The sequence below is a fragment of the Palaemon carinicauda genome, chromosome 37 (assembly GCF_036898095.1).
Source record: "Palaemon carinicauda isolate YSFRI2023 chromosome 37, ASM3689809v2, whole genome shotgun sequence".
In the NCBI taxonomy this organism is placed as follows: domain Eukaryota; kingdom Metazoa; phylum Arthropoda; class Malacostraca; order Decapoda; family Palaemonidae; genus Palaemon; species Palaemon carinicauda.
The window spans coordinates 61,412,946-61,430,317 of NC_090761.1; the positions used below are offsets into that span (position 1 = coordinate 61,412,946).

Sequence of the window (17,372 nt, forward strand, 5' to 3'; positions counted from 1 at the left end):
TTGTTATTCTTCTTCTTCTTCTTCTTCTTCTTCTTCTTCTTCTTCTTCTTTTCATTATTATTATTATTATTAATATTATTATTATTATTATTATTATTATTATTATTATTATTATTATTAAGCCATTTTCATCCATTTAACGTCATAAAGTACAGTCCCTTTGCGAGTTGATGTGATTAAAAGATTATTCTCATAACTTTTTTTTTCAAAGAAACATTTGTTTTTACTCTAAATTTATATTTATTGTGAACTATAAGATTGTCTATTTAACAAAATTTATAAAAGAAATAAGTATTCAGTTTGATTTCATCTCTGTATTCATCTCTTGATATTTTGTTGAAAGGAAGTCCTAATTTTTAGAATTAGGAATACTTGGTAGTGGGCTTTTGTTAATGTGTATGGGCCAGGCTGTGAGAAAAGTGAAGAAGAGCGGAATGAATTCTAGAATGAATTAACTAGGTGTGTAGAAGGACTGAGTAGAAGGAATTATGCAGTTGTCACTGGTGAATTAATTGCGAGGGGGGTGGGTTGCTGGAAAGGTAGAAGGTGCCGTTGGGAAGTATGACATTACCAGGTGAAAATGAGAATGGTGAAAGACTGGTAGATATGTGTGTTGAACAAGATCTGGTGATAAGTTTTAGTTTTTTTCTAAAGAGATAATAACAAGTATACATGGGTAAGAGTGGTAGAGAAGTTATTGAGGGATTATGTGTTGATAATAAGAAGGATCTTTAGATGATTGAAAGATGTGTACGTGTGTAGGGGTATGGCTAATGTTGTCTGATCACATTTTGGTTGAAGGGAAATTAGTTGTAGCAAAAGAGTGGGAAAATGTAAAGAGCAGGGAGTGAAGGTTGAAGAGCTCGTAGCAAAAGAGTGGGGAAATGTAAAGAGCAGGGAGTGAAGGTTGAAGAGCTCGTAGCAAAAGAGTGGGAAAATGTAAAGAGCAGGGAGTGAAGGTTGAAGAGCTCGTAGCAAAAGAGTGGGAAAATGTAAAGAGCAGGGAGTGAAGGTTGAAGAGCTCGAAAACCAGAGGTAAAAAGGGAATATCAAGAAAGGAGGGAAGTGGCATATGACAGGGTGAAAGGAAAAGAAACTAGTGATCTAGGGGAGGAGTGGAAGTTAATTAAAGAAAATTTTGTTGGAGTTGGAAATTGTGTGTGGCAAGTGGGTTGTAAGGTAGGGTAGTGAATGGTGGAATGAAGGTGTGAAGATGAAAGTGGAAAAAAAAGAGGGCATTTGAAGAATGGCTGCAGAGTAATAGTGTAGAGAAGTATAAAAGATATAGAGCGAGAAAAATATGGAAGTGAAATGTAAGGTAGCTGAGGCAAAGAGGGCAGCTGACTTGGGGTGGAGTCAGGGATTGGTTTGTTCGTATGAAGAGAGTAAGAAAAAGTTTTGGAAAGAAGTGAAGAGAGTAAGGAGGGAGTGGATCGAGATGTAAAGAGACAGTGAAAGATGAAAATGGAAGGTTGTTGAAAGGAGAGGAGGCATGGAAAAGGTGGGCTGAATATTTTGAAAGGTTGCTGAATGTTAAGGTTAATAGGGAGGCAGATAGGATTTGCAGGTGTTGAGGTACCAGTGATGGGAAATGAGAATGAGAGAGAGATTACAAGAGATGAAGTAAAGAGAGTACTAGATGAAATGAGAGCAGGAAAAGCACCGGGTATGGATGGCATGAGGGCTGAGTTGTTAAAGGAGGGGGGGGGGGTGTGTGACTGTACTTGAATGATAGGTAAGATTGTTTAATATATGTTTTATGTTGTCATTGGTACCTTTGGAATTGGTGTGTGTGTCCTTTGTTCTGCTGTACAAAGGTAAGGGAGATGTACATGAGTGTTGTAATTCAAGGGGTATTAGTTTGTTGAGTGCGGTTGGAAAAGTGTTTGGTAGAGTGTTAATTCAGTGGATTAAGGATAAACAGAGGATGCAATCTTAGAAGTGCAGGTTGGTTTAAAAAGAGGTAGGGGATGTATGGATCAGATTTTTAATGTTAGGTAGGGTAGATAGGTAAGAAATATTTAGAAAAAGGTAAGGAGGTTATGCTGCATTTATGGATGTACAGTAATATGGAATCGATGTGAAATGTGATGAGGTTATGTGGAATTGGTGGAACGTTGTTGCAAACAGTTAAGAGTTTACACATAGGTAGTAAAGCATGTGTTAGTTTAGAAAATGAAGTGAATGGGAGGTTTCCAGTGAGAGTGATACTGAGACAGGGATGTGTGATGTGGCTATGGTAATTCAATTTGTTTGTTGGTGGAGATGTGAGAGAGGGGAATGCTCGAGTGCTTGGTCGAGGATTGAAACTGATACATGAGTGATCATGAGTGGGAGGTGAATCAGTTGTTGTTCGTGGAATATACTATATTAATTGCATACTTGGAGGAGAAGCTGGATCAATTAGTGACAGAGTTTGGGAGGGTGTGAGTGAGACAAGGAAGTTGAGAGTTAATATGGGTAAGAGTAAGTGCTAGGTTGAATATCATGTTGAATGGAGAGTTGCATGAGGAAGTAGATCACTTTAAGTACTTGGGGTCTGTTGTTGCTGCAAATAGTGGAGTGGAAGCTGTTGTATGTGAGAGAGTGAATGAAAGATGTAAACTGTTGGGGACAGTGAAGGGAGTGGTGAAGAATACAGGGTTAGGAATGAATGTAAAGAGAGTTCTGTATGGGAAAGTGATTGTACCAAAGAAATTGAGTGTGTTCGAGATGAACTGTAAGAGAAGTTTGGCAGATGTATCTTGATTAGATAGGGTTAGGAACGAATTAGTGAAGGTGAGAATGGGTGTAAGAAATGAATTAGCAGCTAGAGTGGATGTGAATGTGAATGTGAATGTGTTGAGGTGGTTTGGCCATTCAGAGAAAATTAAAAATGCCCATCTGCTGAAGGTGATGAATGCAAGAGTTGATGGGAGAAGTACAAGAGGAAGGCCAAGGTTTGGGTGGATGGATGAAGTGAAGAAAGCTTTAGGGTGGCACAGCCCACCCTACCACATCCACCACAGATGAAGCTTCATAATGCTGAATCCCCTACTGCTGCTACCTCTGCGGTCATCCAAGGCACCGGAGGAAGCAGCAGGGCCTACCAGAACTGTGTTACAATCGCTCGCCATTCATTCCTATTTCTAGCACGCTCTCTTGCCTCTCTCACATCTATCCTCCTATCACCCAGAGCATCCTTCACTCCATCCATCCACCCAAACCTTGGCCTTCCTCTTGTACTTCTCCCATCAACTATTGCATTCATCATCTTCTTTAGCAGACAGCCATTTTTCATTCTCTCAACATGGTCAAACCACCTCAACACATTCACATCCACTCTAGCTGCTAATTCATTTCTTACAGCCGTTCTCACCCTCACTACTTCGTTCCTAACCCTATCTACTCGAGATACACCAGCCATACTCCTTAGACACTTCATCTCAAACACATTCATTTTCTGTCCCTCCGTCACTTTCATTCCCCACAACTCCGATCCATACATCACAGTTGGTACAATCACTTTCTCATACAGAAATCTCTTTACATTCATGCCCAACCCTCTATTTTTTACTGCTCCCTTAACACTTTGCATCCTTCTTCTGACGTACATCTGCTTCCACTCTACCATTTTCTGCAACAACAGACCCCAAGTACTTAAACTGATCCACCTCCTCAAGTAACTCTCCATTCAACATGACATTCAACCTTGCACCACCTTCCCTTCTCATACATCTCATAACCTTACTCTTACCCACATTAATTCTCAACTTCCTTCTCTCACACACCCTTCCAAATTCTGTCACTAATCGGCCAAGCTTTTCTTCCGTGTCTGCAACCAGTACAGTATCATCCGCAAACAACAACTGATTTACCTCCCATTCATGGTCATTCTCGTCTACCAGTTTCAATCCTAGTCCCAGCACTCGAGCATTCACCTCTCTCACCACTCCATCAACATACAAGTTAAACAACCACGGTGACATCACACATCCCTGTCTCAGCCCCACTCTCACCGGAAACCAATCGCTCACTTCATTTCCTATCCTAACACATGCTTTACTACCTTTGTAGAAACTTTTCACTGCTTGCAACAACCTTCCACCAACTCCATATAACCTTATCACATTCCACATTGCTTCCCTATCAACTCTATCATACGCTTTCTCCAGATCCATAAACGCAACATACACCTCCTTACCTTTTGCTAGATATTTCTCGCATATCTGCCTAACTGTAAAAATCTGATTCATACAACCCCTACCTCTTCTAAAACCACCCTGTACTTCTAAGATTACATTCTCCGTTTTATCCTTAATCCTATTAATCCTTACTCTACCATACACTTTTCCAACTACACTCAACAAACTAAAACCCCTTGAATTACAACACTCATGATGAGGATGAGGATGATGATGATGATTGATAATAATAAAAATTGATAATTAATAATAATAATAGTAATAATAATGATAATACAGTGGAACCTCTACATCCGAATTTTCCAACATCCGAAGTAAAATTTGAGCAAATTTTTGACTCTACACCCGAATTTTATTTCGATACACGAAGTAAGCAATTTTCGTCGTACCGGTTGTATCCGAATTTTTCGACACGCGAAGTACAATTCGAACACGTTCCTACTCTACACCCGAATTTTTTTTTCGACACTCGAAGTAAACAATACTCGTACGCGTAGTCGGTGCTCATAGCGCCTGATGTGTTTTTTATTTCCGCCGATAGATGGCAGCACTTCGACCTCGGAGGGACCCTCAATTAGCACGGCTTGGGTCAGTCCTCTGTTCTCGTCGGCTTCTTGCGGTTGTGCTCCGTGCGTTCTGCTATTATTGTACTGTTTTAATCGTGATTTTTTACGTGCATCCTTTTACGGTAATTTACGTAAAGTATGGGTCCTAAAAGGCTTAGTTTTGCAAGTGGTAGTGGTAGTGGTGAGAAAAGGAAGAAGGAAATGCTTTCTTTAGACGTAAAGCAGGAAATTATTGAAAAACATGAGCGTGGCATCCACGTGAGTGAACTTGCTAAACAGTATGGCCGTAATATGTCGACGATCTCGACAATCCTTAAACAGAAGGAAGCTATTAAAGCAGTGAAACCTTCTAAGGGGATCACCATTATTTCAAAACGCCGTAGCCCTATCATAGAAGAGATGGAACGACTTCTGCTAATCTGGATCAAGGACAGAGAGATTGGTGGCGACACCATCACCGAAACCGTCATCTGCGAGAAGGCGCACGCCATCTTTACGGACTTGAAGGAGGAGAGCTCTGGGGGTGATGCTGGGGAGAGTTCAACCGAACCTCCCTCAGACGATTTCAAGGCATCTCGTGGCTGGTTTGAGAAATTTAAGAAACGGTCCGGGATTCATTCAGTTGTTCGCCACGGAGAGGCTGCTAGTGCGGACACGAAGGCTGCAGCTGACCTTGTCAAGAACTTTGAAAGGATCGTGCTGGAAGAAGGCTACGTAGAGCAGCAAGTGTTTAATTGTGATGAAACCGGGCTGTTTTGGAAAAAGATGCCCAGTCGAACCTACATCACCGCCGAAGAGAAGAAATTGCCTTGGCATAAGCCAATGAAGGATTGGTTGACTCTTGCCCTATGTGCCAATGCTAGCGGGGACTTTAAAGTCAAGCCCTTACTGGTTTACCATTCCGAGAACCATAGGGCCTTTAAGGCACACAACGTCGATAAGGACCAGCTTCATGTTTTCTGGCGATCCAACTCGAAGGCCTGGGTCACTAAGCAGTTCTTTGTGCAATGGGTTAACCAAGTTTTCGGCCCTTCTGTGAAGAAGTATCTTCATGAACAGAAATTGCCTTTAAAGTGCCTGCTATGCCTTGACAATGCACCCGCTCACCCCCCTGGACTTGAAGATGATATCTTCGATGAATTTAAGTTCATAAAGGTGCTGTATCTTCCACCGAATACCACCTCTATCCTCCAGCCCATGGATCAGCAAGTCATCTCTAATTTTAAGAAGCTGTACACCAAGCACTTATTTAAGCAGTGCTTTAATGTCACGCAAAGCACCAACTTAACTTTGCGTGAATTTTGGAGGAGCCACTTCAACATCGTGCACGGCTTGAAGATCATAGATCAGGCTTGGGTGGGATTAACTCGACAGACCCTCAATTCTGCCTGGAAGAAGCTGTGGCCTGATGCAGTTTCTCCCCGAGATTTCGAAGGTTTTGACCCCGAACCTGATCCCATGGTGGGTGCAGCGGAAGACGTAGAGGAAATCGTCTCTCATGGCAAGTCCATGGGTCTGAAGGTCGACGCAGATGATGTTACGGAACTCGTCGCCGAGCATCACGATGAACTTACCACAGAGGAGCTCAAGGAACTCCATGCTATGTCTGAGCACATGAGTGATGACGAGGAAGGGATCGAGGAGGTAGAACATGTGTTAGGTTCGACGCATATAAAAGAGGTGTTAGGAAAATATCAAGACGTGGTCGACTTCATCGACAAATACCACCCAAAAAAATTGCAGGTTTGTCGTGTAGTTGTGCAGTTTGATGGTGTTTGCCTAACTCACTTTCGAAACATTCTGAAAAGCCATACCAAGCAACTATCTATCGATAATTTCTTTAAAAAAACTACGAAGCGAACTCGTGATGAAGAGGATGGAAGTGAAACAAAGAAAACGGCAAAGAGTGAAGCGAAAGAAATTCAATCAATTTTAAGTGTATAGAGTGAAAGGGATTAAAATTAATCATCAAAAAGAAAAAAAGAAAATGTAAAACAAAACATAAAATATAAAAAAGAAAAGAAAAAAGCTAAGTTATGTTAAAGTTCACTTAGTGTAAGTTAGAATAAGTTACGGTAGTGTACGTTTATTGTAGTTAACCTCTCTACCTCCTCGCCGCCCGTCCGTCTCCTCTCTGCGTAGCAAGACCAACAACACCTGCGCTGGAGTTTCTAAGGTAAAGTGACGCTAAAAACCCGTTTCTTATTTATCATTTTTTGCTAATTCTTATTTTTGGGCTCAAGCCATGGCGTCCTGATGGAAGGTTCCTGTTTGGTAGCTTCCTTGGGTATAAGACTACTAAGATATTCCCAGAGAATTTAACCACAGGTTATCACAGAATTCTAACTTCTGGAGCGAGTATCTCAAAGGTTTCCCTTTAAGACATCGTAATACAACAGGGGACACGCATGTCTGAACGTGCCACATAGCTATCTCCACCCCGAACAGAGTTAATGCTTCGGTGTGTAAGGATTGAGAATAGCTGGGAGCCGTTCCACAGCTAATCTCACTCGTGGCTACTACTGATACTCGAGACGTAAACAAACGGACGCCATTGCTCTAATGACGTCACGCGCGTCTTTATCCTTTGTTTAGTAGCTGCCCTACTTAGACGGATTTTCCCTTGTGTTAACTTTATCGCTTTGCATCTTCGCTATGTCGTTACCTTCAGCCTCGCCTTCTTCTGGAAAGTTGAGTACAAGGTTCCAGTATTGTTTAATTAAGCTCTGGCCGTAAAGTAAATATTATTTTGCGAAATAATTGATGTTTTGTGGCAGAGCTGTGCCTCTACCGGACCCGCCATTTTATGGCGTCGTTGTTGTTTTGCATGTCTTATTTAGTTAGCCACAACAACGCTTCCGGCATTATATACTAATCGAATACATTAGTTTATTTAGTCTTCATAGCTAGGAACTTTTATATCGTGTTTAGACGCTTTTTATCGGTCATCGATTGACCTCATACCAGTCGGCTACTATAGCCCCCAGGCCAGGAGCCTACATACAAGTGTTCATGCATGATTTATTAGTGATCCTAGACTAAGTTATGAAGATAGTGGCATTATTATTTTACAATACTTTTGACTAGTGATGCAAATGTTTTCGCCTTTAGGGACCATATAGGGGATAGGCTAGTCAGTGATTCTTTCTAGCCTAACCTAACCTTAGGACCCCTATATGCTTCCTTCATCCCCTGCCTTGGCATTCCCTTTATTTAGCCTTGATCCCTTTTCTGAGTAAAGGGATTAATTGTCTAATAGAGTATATATATCGCCTCTCAGTCCTCCCTAAAGGAATGAACCCCCTTTAGGATTGCGTCTGAGAGTGAGGTTAGGCTAGCCTACCTCTATGGCTAGGATAGTCTATGACTTTCCTGCGATAGCGATATGTCTTCTTCCTTGCCTAGTTCAGGACTTTTAGCCCCGCTCTAGGTCGGGTTAGGAAGGTTTCTCTGTTCCATGCTGAAACTGTACTCTTGCACCGTTTTAGCCGATCAGCCTAATCTTAGGTTAGGGAGTGTCCTCCCTTCCCTTAGTGGCCGCTCTAGTACAGAAACCCTTCCTGGGAAGACCTCTCTCTTCTCCCTCCCCACCTATCTCTTGTATAGCCTAGCCTATGCTTAGGTTAGTTTATACTCATCTGTCCCCTGTCCTACAAATCCTCCTTAGGGTGGATGAGTAGGGCTACCCGAGCTTCCCTGTGCAGTCCGCTCTGGTACATATACCTTCATAGTGTCCTATAAGGTTAGTTACTAGTGTAGTTCTGCATAGGGGAGTCTCCCCCCCCCTCTTGGGTGTTCCCTAGCCCTCCCTTGGGCTACCTGCTCCCGGTCCCTAGTGACCCCTGCTTATGGATGTTAGAGCCTGTCTCTATCATGGGTACACCCTCTCAGGGAGGGGGAGGGATGTCTGGAACCCTGACGGTACTTCCTGCATTCCTTCCCCCCTCCCCCTGTCTCTCTATCTATCCGGGTGCCGGTCTCTTGCCGCCTCTACTGTCGGCAATACCTGCCTCCCTCTTGGTGACTTCCCTACCCTTGCCGCCAGCCCCCGTGTACCGAGGGACTGCCGGCTGCCGCCGGCTACTACCGGCGGCTCTCCTACTCCTATCTAATCGTCCGCTTGCCGGTCGATCACCGGAGTGCCGGCATATACTGCCGGCAACCCGATACTACCTGTACCATCCTTATCCCAGTCACCAACCTGGCATCCTCCGGCTGCCGGAGCCGCCGCTCCTTGCCGGCGTGCCGCCGCTGTGCCGGCGGCCGCCATCCTGGTATCTAACTGACTTTTGAAAATTGTCTGTTCTAATGCCAGAATCTATGCTGGAGCGAGCTCCGGCATGCCGGCGGCTTGCCGGATGCCCCGGAGGCGTCAAGAATACTTGCACCCCCTCACTGTAGCTATCATAAGACTAAGATAGCCCTACATAGCAAATAGATAAGCTGCTTTGCTTTTAAGATCAGTACCTGGTACTGCTTTATTAGTGATCATGCTGTCTCTTTGCATTCTTTTAATTCCAGCATGCTATGTGCATCTTAGCACGGCTGGTTGCCAGAAGCAGTTACCTTTATGAGGCCTTCTGGCTCTTAACTGGGAACCGAATGAATTCGATCCCAACCTTGTCCTTGGCTTTCCATGGAGTTCCAATATAATGGGAATCCTAGGAAACTATATCCAATGATCTCGGTCATTTGGATTATCCCAGGACCAAGCTTATGGTAACCAGCCGGGCGAGATGCATGGAGCATGTTCTCCTTTACTGTTTTCATTCTCTATACATCACACCTTCTTAAGTTAAAATTAATGATTAATATTAACTTAGTTTAAGAGCCATTCCTATGACTCCCCCATACTCATTTTCTCTTTCTTCCACAGGAGGAGCAGATGAAGTGTGACTTCGCCTTCTGCGCTGTGAAACGCCCGCAGTTTTACGGGCATACGGCTTGTAGGACTCACGCCCCTTGTGCAGACAAGAAAGGGGATTTGAAGTTCTGGAATCCACTGGATTGTACGGTCTGCCAGGCCCACCTAGTTGAGGCCTTCCATAACCCTCCCTCAGCGGAGGTTAGAGACATTTCTCGCGAAAAGCTGCGCAAGTGGGTGCGTGGCTTTCAGAAAAATGCTACCGGACCGTACCTGGCCACCGAAGAACTGAGGTCCCTGTTGTTCCCTAAGGCCTCCCCTGACTCAGTGGTTCCGAAAGACGCAATCCCCACTGTCCAAATTACGGTGGAACCTGATGTGGTCATGGCTCAGTCCATGCATGAGTGTCGATTAGATTCCGAGGATGATGAGCAGATCTCTGACGTCTCGGAAGACACGGAGAAGACGCTTATGGCTCAAGGAGCCGAAGAGGACGAAGACAAGGTGGAATACACCGAGTCGGAGCTTGGAGCTCCTCCCTCATCCATCCCTCCGCCTACTCCTACACCGACGGATGTGTCCATTCCGTCTACCTCCTCGACCCCGGATCCCTCTTCGTCTACCCAAGAACTGATCCGGCTGATTAGAGCTGTCATGGACGACAGACTGAAGGAGAACCAGGAGTCCATCAGGTCAATGATTGGATCCAGAGAACCGAAGAAGATTTCGGTTAAGGATCTCCCAGCTTGCTCTCATGCCAACCCGTGGAGGTATGCAGAGCATATGGTTATTGCGACCGGCAGGATCTTTGTTAGTGACAAGATTGGCACGGTCCCGTTGGAAGATGTGGAGTTCTTCCCAAGCTTCGAGGCCTACCCGGACTGTTACGTCCGGCTTCGTTCCGAACCTGCCTCGAAGGAGGAGACCGAACCTAAAGAAGAGATAGTGTTCGATCTCGCAAAGGCCCAGGCTATGCTAGCCTCCGCATTTAAGAGCAGGGGCTTTACCTGCTCTAAGCTTCCTGCCTTGAGCAAGAAGCATCCTACTTATGTAGCACCTGACACTGCGGTTCTTCCTTTTCTGGAAAAGGCCTTAGCTGCATGCCTTAAAGCGGCGGAAGAAGGAAAACCCTGCCCTGCACTGGAGGAGTGCAGACCCTTCTCCATCGTGACACCCCCTGACACTAGACAATGGAAAGATGTTCAACATACTTTCGTCGTGGGTAGGCTCGATCCTGACGTCGCCGGACGTCAGTTTAATGAGGACCTCCCTAAGCTCAATGATCACCTCCTTCGCCGGGAACAAGACACGAAGGAGAGGCTTGCAGCATCTCTTTCTCATCAAGTCCAACTTGAAGTTATGGCCTGTGACACAAGAGTACCTGATCACTACATGGTACTAGCCAAATCCCACTTACTTACAGTAATGAAGGACTTGTACCATTTCATAAAGGCTCGTAGAGCCTGTCGTGAATTCGTGTTTGTCGGTGCCACCGTGAAACACGAACCCCGGAGGCTGATTTCCTCCAACATCTGGGGAAAGCACCTGTTTCCTTCTGACCTTGTCAAGGAAATAACTGACAGAGCCGCCACGGAGAATAGGAACCTTCTCCACAAGTGGGGCATGTCCAGAAAAAGGAAACCCTCTCAGGACGATGGACCTCAGCCTAAGAGAAAACCTCAGAAACCAAAACCCCAGCAACGTCAACAACGACGTCAGTTTCCGGGACCCGCTACCTCCCAAGTGGTTGCCCAACCACAGCAGACCTTTCAATTGGTCCCCCAACCGGTGTTGTCACAGTCACCGGTCTTCACCCCTGCCTTTGAGCAGCCATCCACTACCTTTCATGCCAGAGGTAGAGGCTCGTCCAGGGGTGCAAGCAGAGACGCCTCTCGTCGTCCCTCCAGAGGTAGAGGAGGAAAGGGAGCTAGCGGCCGAGGCAACAAGTCCTCGGGACACCAGAAGCAATGAAGTGCTTCCGGTGGGAGGAAGACTCCGCCAATTCCAGGATCGTTGGACCTTCGATCCTTGGGCACACAGCATCATCAAGAACGGTCTAGGCTGGAGTTGGGTGCAACCACCCCCAATCTTCCAGCGGTTCTTTCAACAATCGACCCCCATTCTGGAAGAATATGTTCTAGACCTCTTGAACAAGAAGGTGATAAGGAAGGTAAAGTCCACCAGGTTCCAAGGGAGACTGTTTTGCGTTCCCAAGAAGGACTCAGACAAGCTCAGAGTCATTCTGGACTTATCCCCCCTCAACAAGTTCATAGAGAACAACAAATTCAAGATGCTGACGCTTCAACAAATAAGGACCCTTCTGCCTCAAGGTTCCTACACGGTCTCTATAGACCTGGCGGATGCCTATTGGCACATTCCAATGAACCATCACGCTTCCTCCTACCTAGGATTTCGACTCCAAAGGAAAAGCTACGCCTTCCGGGCCATGCCATTCGGCCTCAATGTGGCCCCTCGGATCTTCACAAAGCTGGCGGATGCCATAGTACAACAGCTCCGCCTAAGAAACGTCCAGGTGATGGCCTACCTCGACGACTGGCTAGTCTGGGCTCCATCGCCCGAAGAGTGTGCAAAGTCTTGCGACGAAGTTACCCAGTACTTAGAACACCTGGGATTCAAGATCAACGAGAAGAAATCTCGCCTCTCTCCAGCTCAGAAGTTTCAGTGGCTGGGAATCCACTGGAATCTTCAGTCACACCGCCTTTCCATCCCCCAGAAGAAAAGGAAGGAAATAGCAGGGTCTGTCAAGCGACTACTGAAATCCAAACGCATTTCAAGACGACAGCAGGAACGAGTTCTAGGCTCGCTACAATTCGCCTCAGTGACAAACCCAGTGCTTCGCGCACAGCTAAAGGATGCCGCGGGAGTCTGGAGACGATCGGCATCCATCGCTCGAAGAGACCTCAAGAGACGGCTTCCAAACAGACTTCGACGCCTCCTAAAGCCGTGGTCGGAAGCAAAGGCCCTGAAAAGGTCCATTCCTCTCCAACACCCTCCTCCATCTCTCAACATCCACACGGATGCCTCACTGGAGGGCTGGGGAGGTCACTCCCACCTGAAACAAGCTCAAGGGACCTGGTCTCCACTATTCAAGACGTTCCACATAAACATCTTGGAGGCCATGGCGGTCCTTCTTACTCTGAAGAAGTTATCCCCGCCGCCCTCGATCCACATCCGTCTAACCCTAGACAACTCGGTGGTAGTTCGTTGTCTCAATCGCCAGGGCTCAAGATCGCCCCAGATAAATCAGGTGCTTCTCCCAATATTCCGTCTGGCGGAGAAGAAGAAGTGGCACCTGTCTGCAGTTCACCTACAAGGATTCCGCAACGTGACAGCGGATGCTCTATCTCGGACAAACCCGATAGAGTCGGAATGGTCTCTAGACGCAAGATCATTCTCCTTCATCTCTCATCAAGTCCCAGAACTTCAGATAGATCTCTTTGCAACGAGCGACAACAATCAACTTCCTCTGTACGTAGCCCCGTACGAGGACCCCAAAGCAGAAGCGGTGGACGCCATGTCACTGGACTGGAACAGATGGTCCAAGATATACCTGTTCCCTCCCACCAACCTTCTGTTGAAAGTCCTCTCCAAACTGAGAACCTTCAAAGGGACAGCGGCCCTAGTGGCTCCCAAGTGGCCCCGGAGCAACTGGTACCCCCTGGTCCTGGAGCTGCAGCCCAAGCTGATCCCTCTCCCGGGCCCAGTTCTCTCTCAACAAGTACAGAAGTCGACTGTCTTCGCTTCATCATCGAAAATCAAGGACCTTCATCTCATGATTTTCTCTCCCTTGCCGCAAAGAAGAGGTTTGGGATCTCGAAGAAAAGTCTAGACTTCCTAGAGGAATACAAGACCGAATCCACGAGACGGCAATATGAATCATCCTGGAGGAAATGGGTCTCCTTTGTTAAAGCAAAAAATCCTAAAGAAATCACCATTGATTTCTGTATGTCCTTCTTCATTCACCTTCATGGACAAGGATTAGCAGCCAATACGATTTCAACCTGCAAATCGGCTTTGACTAGACCAATTCTATATGCTTTCCAAATTGATCTGTCCAACGACATCTTTAACAAATTACCAAAAGCATGTGCTCGCCTACGCCCAGCACCCCCTCCGAAACCGATCTCCTGGTCACTAGACAAGGTGCTCCATTTCGCCTCCAACTTGGACAACGATTCATGCCCCCTCAAGGATCTGACTCAGAAAGTTATATTTTTATTTGCTCTCGCCTCGGGAGCTCGAGTCAGCGAAATAGTGGCATTATCAAGAGAGGAGGGACACATCCTGTTTGCTGATTCAGGAGAAGTGACCCTCTCCCCTGATCCGACGTTTCTCGCCAAAAATGAATTACCCACCAAAAGATGGGGCCCTTGGAGAATATGCCCCCTGAAGGAGGATGTCTCTCTATGTCCAGTAGAGAGTCTCAAGGTCTATCTTCGCAGAACTTCGAACTTTGGTGGAGGCCAACTCTTCAAAGGAGAAACATCGGGCAGCGACCTGTCACTGAAACAATTAAGAGCGAAAATCACCTACTTCATTCGCAGAGCGGATCCGAACAGTACACCCGCTGGTCATGATCCTAGAAAAGTGGCATCTTCTCTGAACTTCTTTCAGAGCATGGACTTTGAGAGCCTTAAAAACTTTACGGGCTGGAAGTCCTCGCGAGTTTTCTTTAAACATTATGCGAAACAAGTGCACGAAATCAAACATTTTGTGGTAGCCGCAGGTAGTGTTATGAAACCTGCACCTAACTCTGCGTAGAACAGTGAGTTACTTGGGACTCTAACTCTTCGGGTGCCTATGTTGACCCTCGAGCGATTCATAGTGATGTCTAAAAACACTTAGTGCTTTTATAACTGTTCTTATCCCAGGTGAAATGTCATAGTGTCACACAAGTGCCGCATGCCTTGAGCATGATGTGTTGTTTAAAGACTTGCGTTCCTCGAGAACGAGTACCTACTAATCCTGAAATTCCTTTTCAGATTCAAGAGCAAGCCTTTATTTCTATGTACATTTTTATTACTGTAAATGAACTTTACTTTTGCTGTAAATTATTTAATTTCTGCATTGTGAAATAAAATTTCTATTTTATTACTTATGCGTCTCTTTCAGCTCCTACTTACTATGAAATACATACTGTCATAGTTTTATTTACTCCTCCTTTATGGTCATGAAGAATTTAAGATATCTAATCCTAAATTATATTCACCTTGTCTCAGTAAGGTTCCTACACGAATACTTACTTCTGATAATCAGGAGATGAACTCTATACTCAGTGCCCAACCACCACTGACCTACTTCAGAATGTTCCTATACAAATATCAAACATTCTGCTTCATCTCTAAGCTCTTAAAAGTTCTTCTGTCAAGATGAATAGACCTTCAATACCACTTTGACGTCGGCATAGCCCATGGGAACTTCCTACCAATGGGGGGCAGGATACCTCGTTCCTATGGTTCTTACCTAAGATTACTTTGCTGTTTTGTCAATGCCTAGGCACTTAACTTTGGGGAAAAATCTACCACGATACATTGATTCTCTGGTACTCTTCCATCAGGACGCCATGGCTTGAGCCCAAAAAACGGATTTTGAGCGAAGCGAAAAATCTATTTTTGGGTGAGATAGCCATGGCGTCCTGATGGACCCTCCCTACTACTTCGTTCAGTTTGTTCCCACCCTACACAATTGTATCATGGTGATGGGCAGCAACTGGCGCCAGGATAAAGACGCGCGTGACGTCATTAGAGCAATGGCGTCCGTTTGTTTACGTCTCGAGTATCAGTAGTAGCCACGAGTGAGATTAGCTGTGGAACGGCTCCCAGCTATTCTCAATCCTTACACACCGAAGCATTAACTCTGTTCGGGGTGGAGATAGCTATGTGGCACGTTCAGACATGCGTGTCCCCTGTTGTATTACGATGTCTTAAAGGGAAACCTTTGAGATACTCGCTCCAGAAGTTAGAATTCTGTGATAACCTGTGGTTAAATTCTCTGGGAATATCTTAGTAGTCTTATACCCAAGGAAGCTACCAAACAGGAACCTTCCATCAGGACGCCATGGCTATCTCACCCAAAAATAGATTTTTCGCTTCGCTCAAAATCCGTTTTACATGTCTATTATCTAATTTAGTGTGCATTATTCTCATGGGAAATTATGTGTAGTAGTTTATTAAGAAGTTATCATAGGTTTTTGGGCTCAACCACGGATTAATCCTATTTCAATGTATTCTTATGGGAAAATTCGTTTCGACATCCGAACATTTTATACATCCGAAGTCGGTTGTGGAACGGATTAAATTCGTATGTAGAGGTACCACTGTAATAATAATAATAATATTGATAATGTTTCTTTAAATTTGTATGACTTAAAATTTTAGGTGTGATTCTCGATAGCAGATTTACTTTTGAGAAACACATTAGGTCTGTGTCTTCTTCAATTGCACAAAAAATTGGCTTATTGAGAAAGTCTTACAAGATTTTCGGTGATCAATATAATCTGAAGAAGTGTTTTAATTCTTTCATTCTACCTTGATTTGAGTATTGTTCTCCTGTCTGGTGTTCAGCTGCTGATTCTCATCTTAATTTGTTGGACAGAAACTTAAGGTCAATTAAATTTCTTATTCCTGATTTAGATATTAATCTTTGGCACCGTCGTTCAATAAGTTCACTATGCATATTGCATAAGATTTTTCATAACTCTGACCATCCTTTACATTCAGATCTCCCTGGACAATTCTATCCTGTTCGTAATACTAGGCAGGCAGTTAATTCTAATAGCCAGGCCTTCTCCATCATGAGGCTCAATACTAGAAGTTTTATTCCTGGTGTTACCAAGTTATGGAATGATCTTCCTAATTGGGTAGTTGAATCAGTAGAACTTCAAAAGTTCAAAGTTGGAGCAAATGCTTTTTATGTTGACCAGGCTGAAATGAGTCTTTTTATAGTTTATATATGACATATCTGTTTTTGACATTGTTAATAGTTTATATGGACATACAGTATATGTGTTGACGTTGTCACTGTTTTTAGAATGATTTATTGTTAATTTATTCTCATCATTTATTTATTTCCTTATTTCCTTTCCTAACTGGGCTATTTTTCCCTATTGGAGCCCTTGGGCTTATAGCACCTTGCTTTTCCAACTAGGGTTTTAGCTTGGCTAGTAATAATAATAATAATAATAATAATAATATGTTAGTTTAAAGATAGACATGTTTCACTTGTTTCAGGTTGCAGGGGTCATCTGCAGAACACCCAATTCTATTTGCCAACCTGATCAGTTTTTGTGTCGAGACAACACAGGCACCTGCATAGAAAGGGACTTGGTTTGCGATGGGTCCAGACAGTGCCCTGATGGAAGGTATGTTTGTAAAGTTGGTCACTGGAGTTCATGGCCCACCTCACTACGAAGTTCTCCCTGTCACATCCTCAATTTGTGGCGAGTAACAAATAGATACTATTGTAGGGAGAGATGGCTGGTGGTTCCCAGGGCTAAGCTCTGGAACTTGCTGCTCAGTGAGGGTGTGGCAGTTTACACCTTCTCAGAGTGAGGTGTACCAGGAATTCCCGTGTACATAAATTGTTGGGGGAAAAAGACTGAAAAATATCCATTTTGATGCTGATCAAAGGTTAATAACTTGATTTGTTTGTCCTTGTTCAAGATTATTGATTGTTTTTTTTTTGTGGTGTGGGGGTGGGGGTGGAAAAATTGCTAAATGTTTTCATGACTGGAAAATT

General features: G+C 44.6%; 1 protein-coding gene across 2 annotated transcripts in view; it reads left to right on the top strand.

Moving 5' to 3' along the window:
- The window catches only part of LOC137629725 (neurotrypsin-like), a 98,626-nt gene that overhangs the window by 37,048 nt on the left and 44,206 nt on the right, over positions 1 to 17,372 (top strand). For both annotated transcript variants that reach the window (XM_068361294.1, XM_068361295.1), the window contains exon 6: positions 16,865 to 16,995. In XM_068361294.1, coding sequence (XP_068217395.1) covers positions 16,865 to 16,995 — 131 coding nt within the window. The remainder of the gene's footprint in view (positions 1 to 16,864; positions 16,996 to 17,372) is intronic.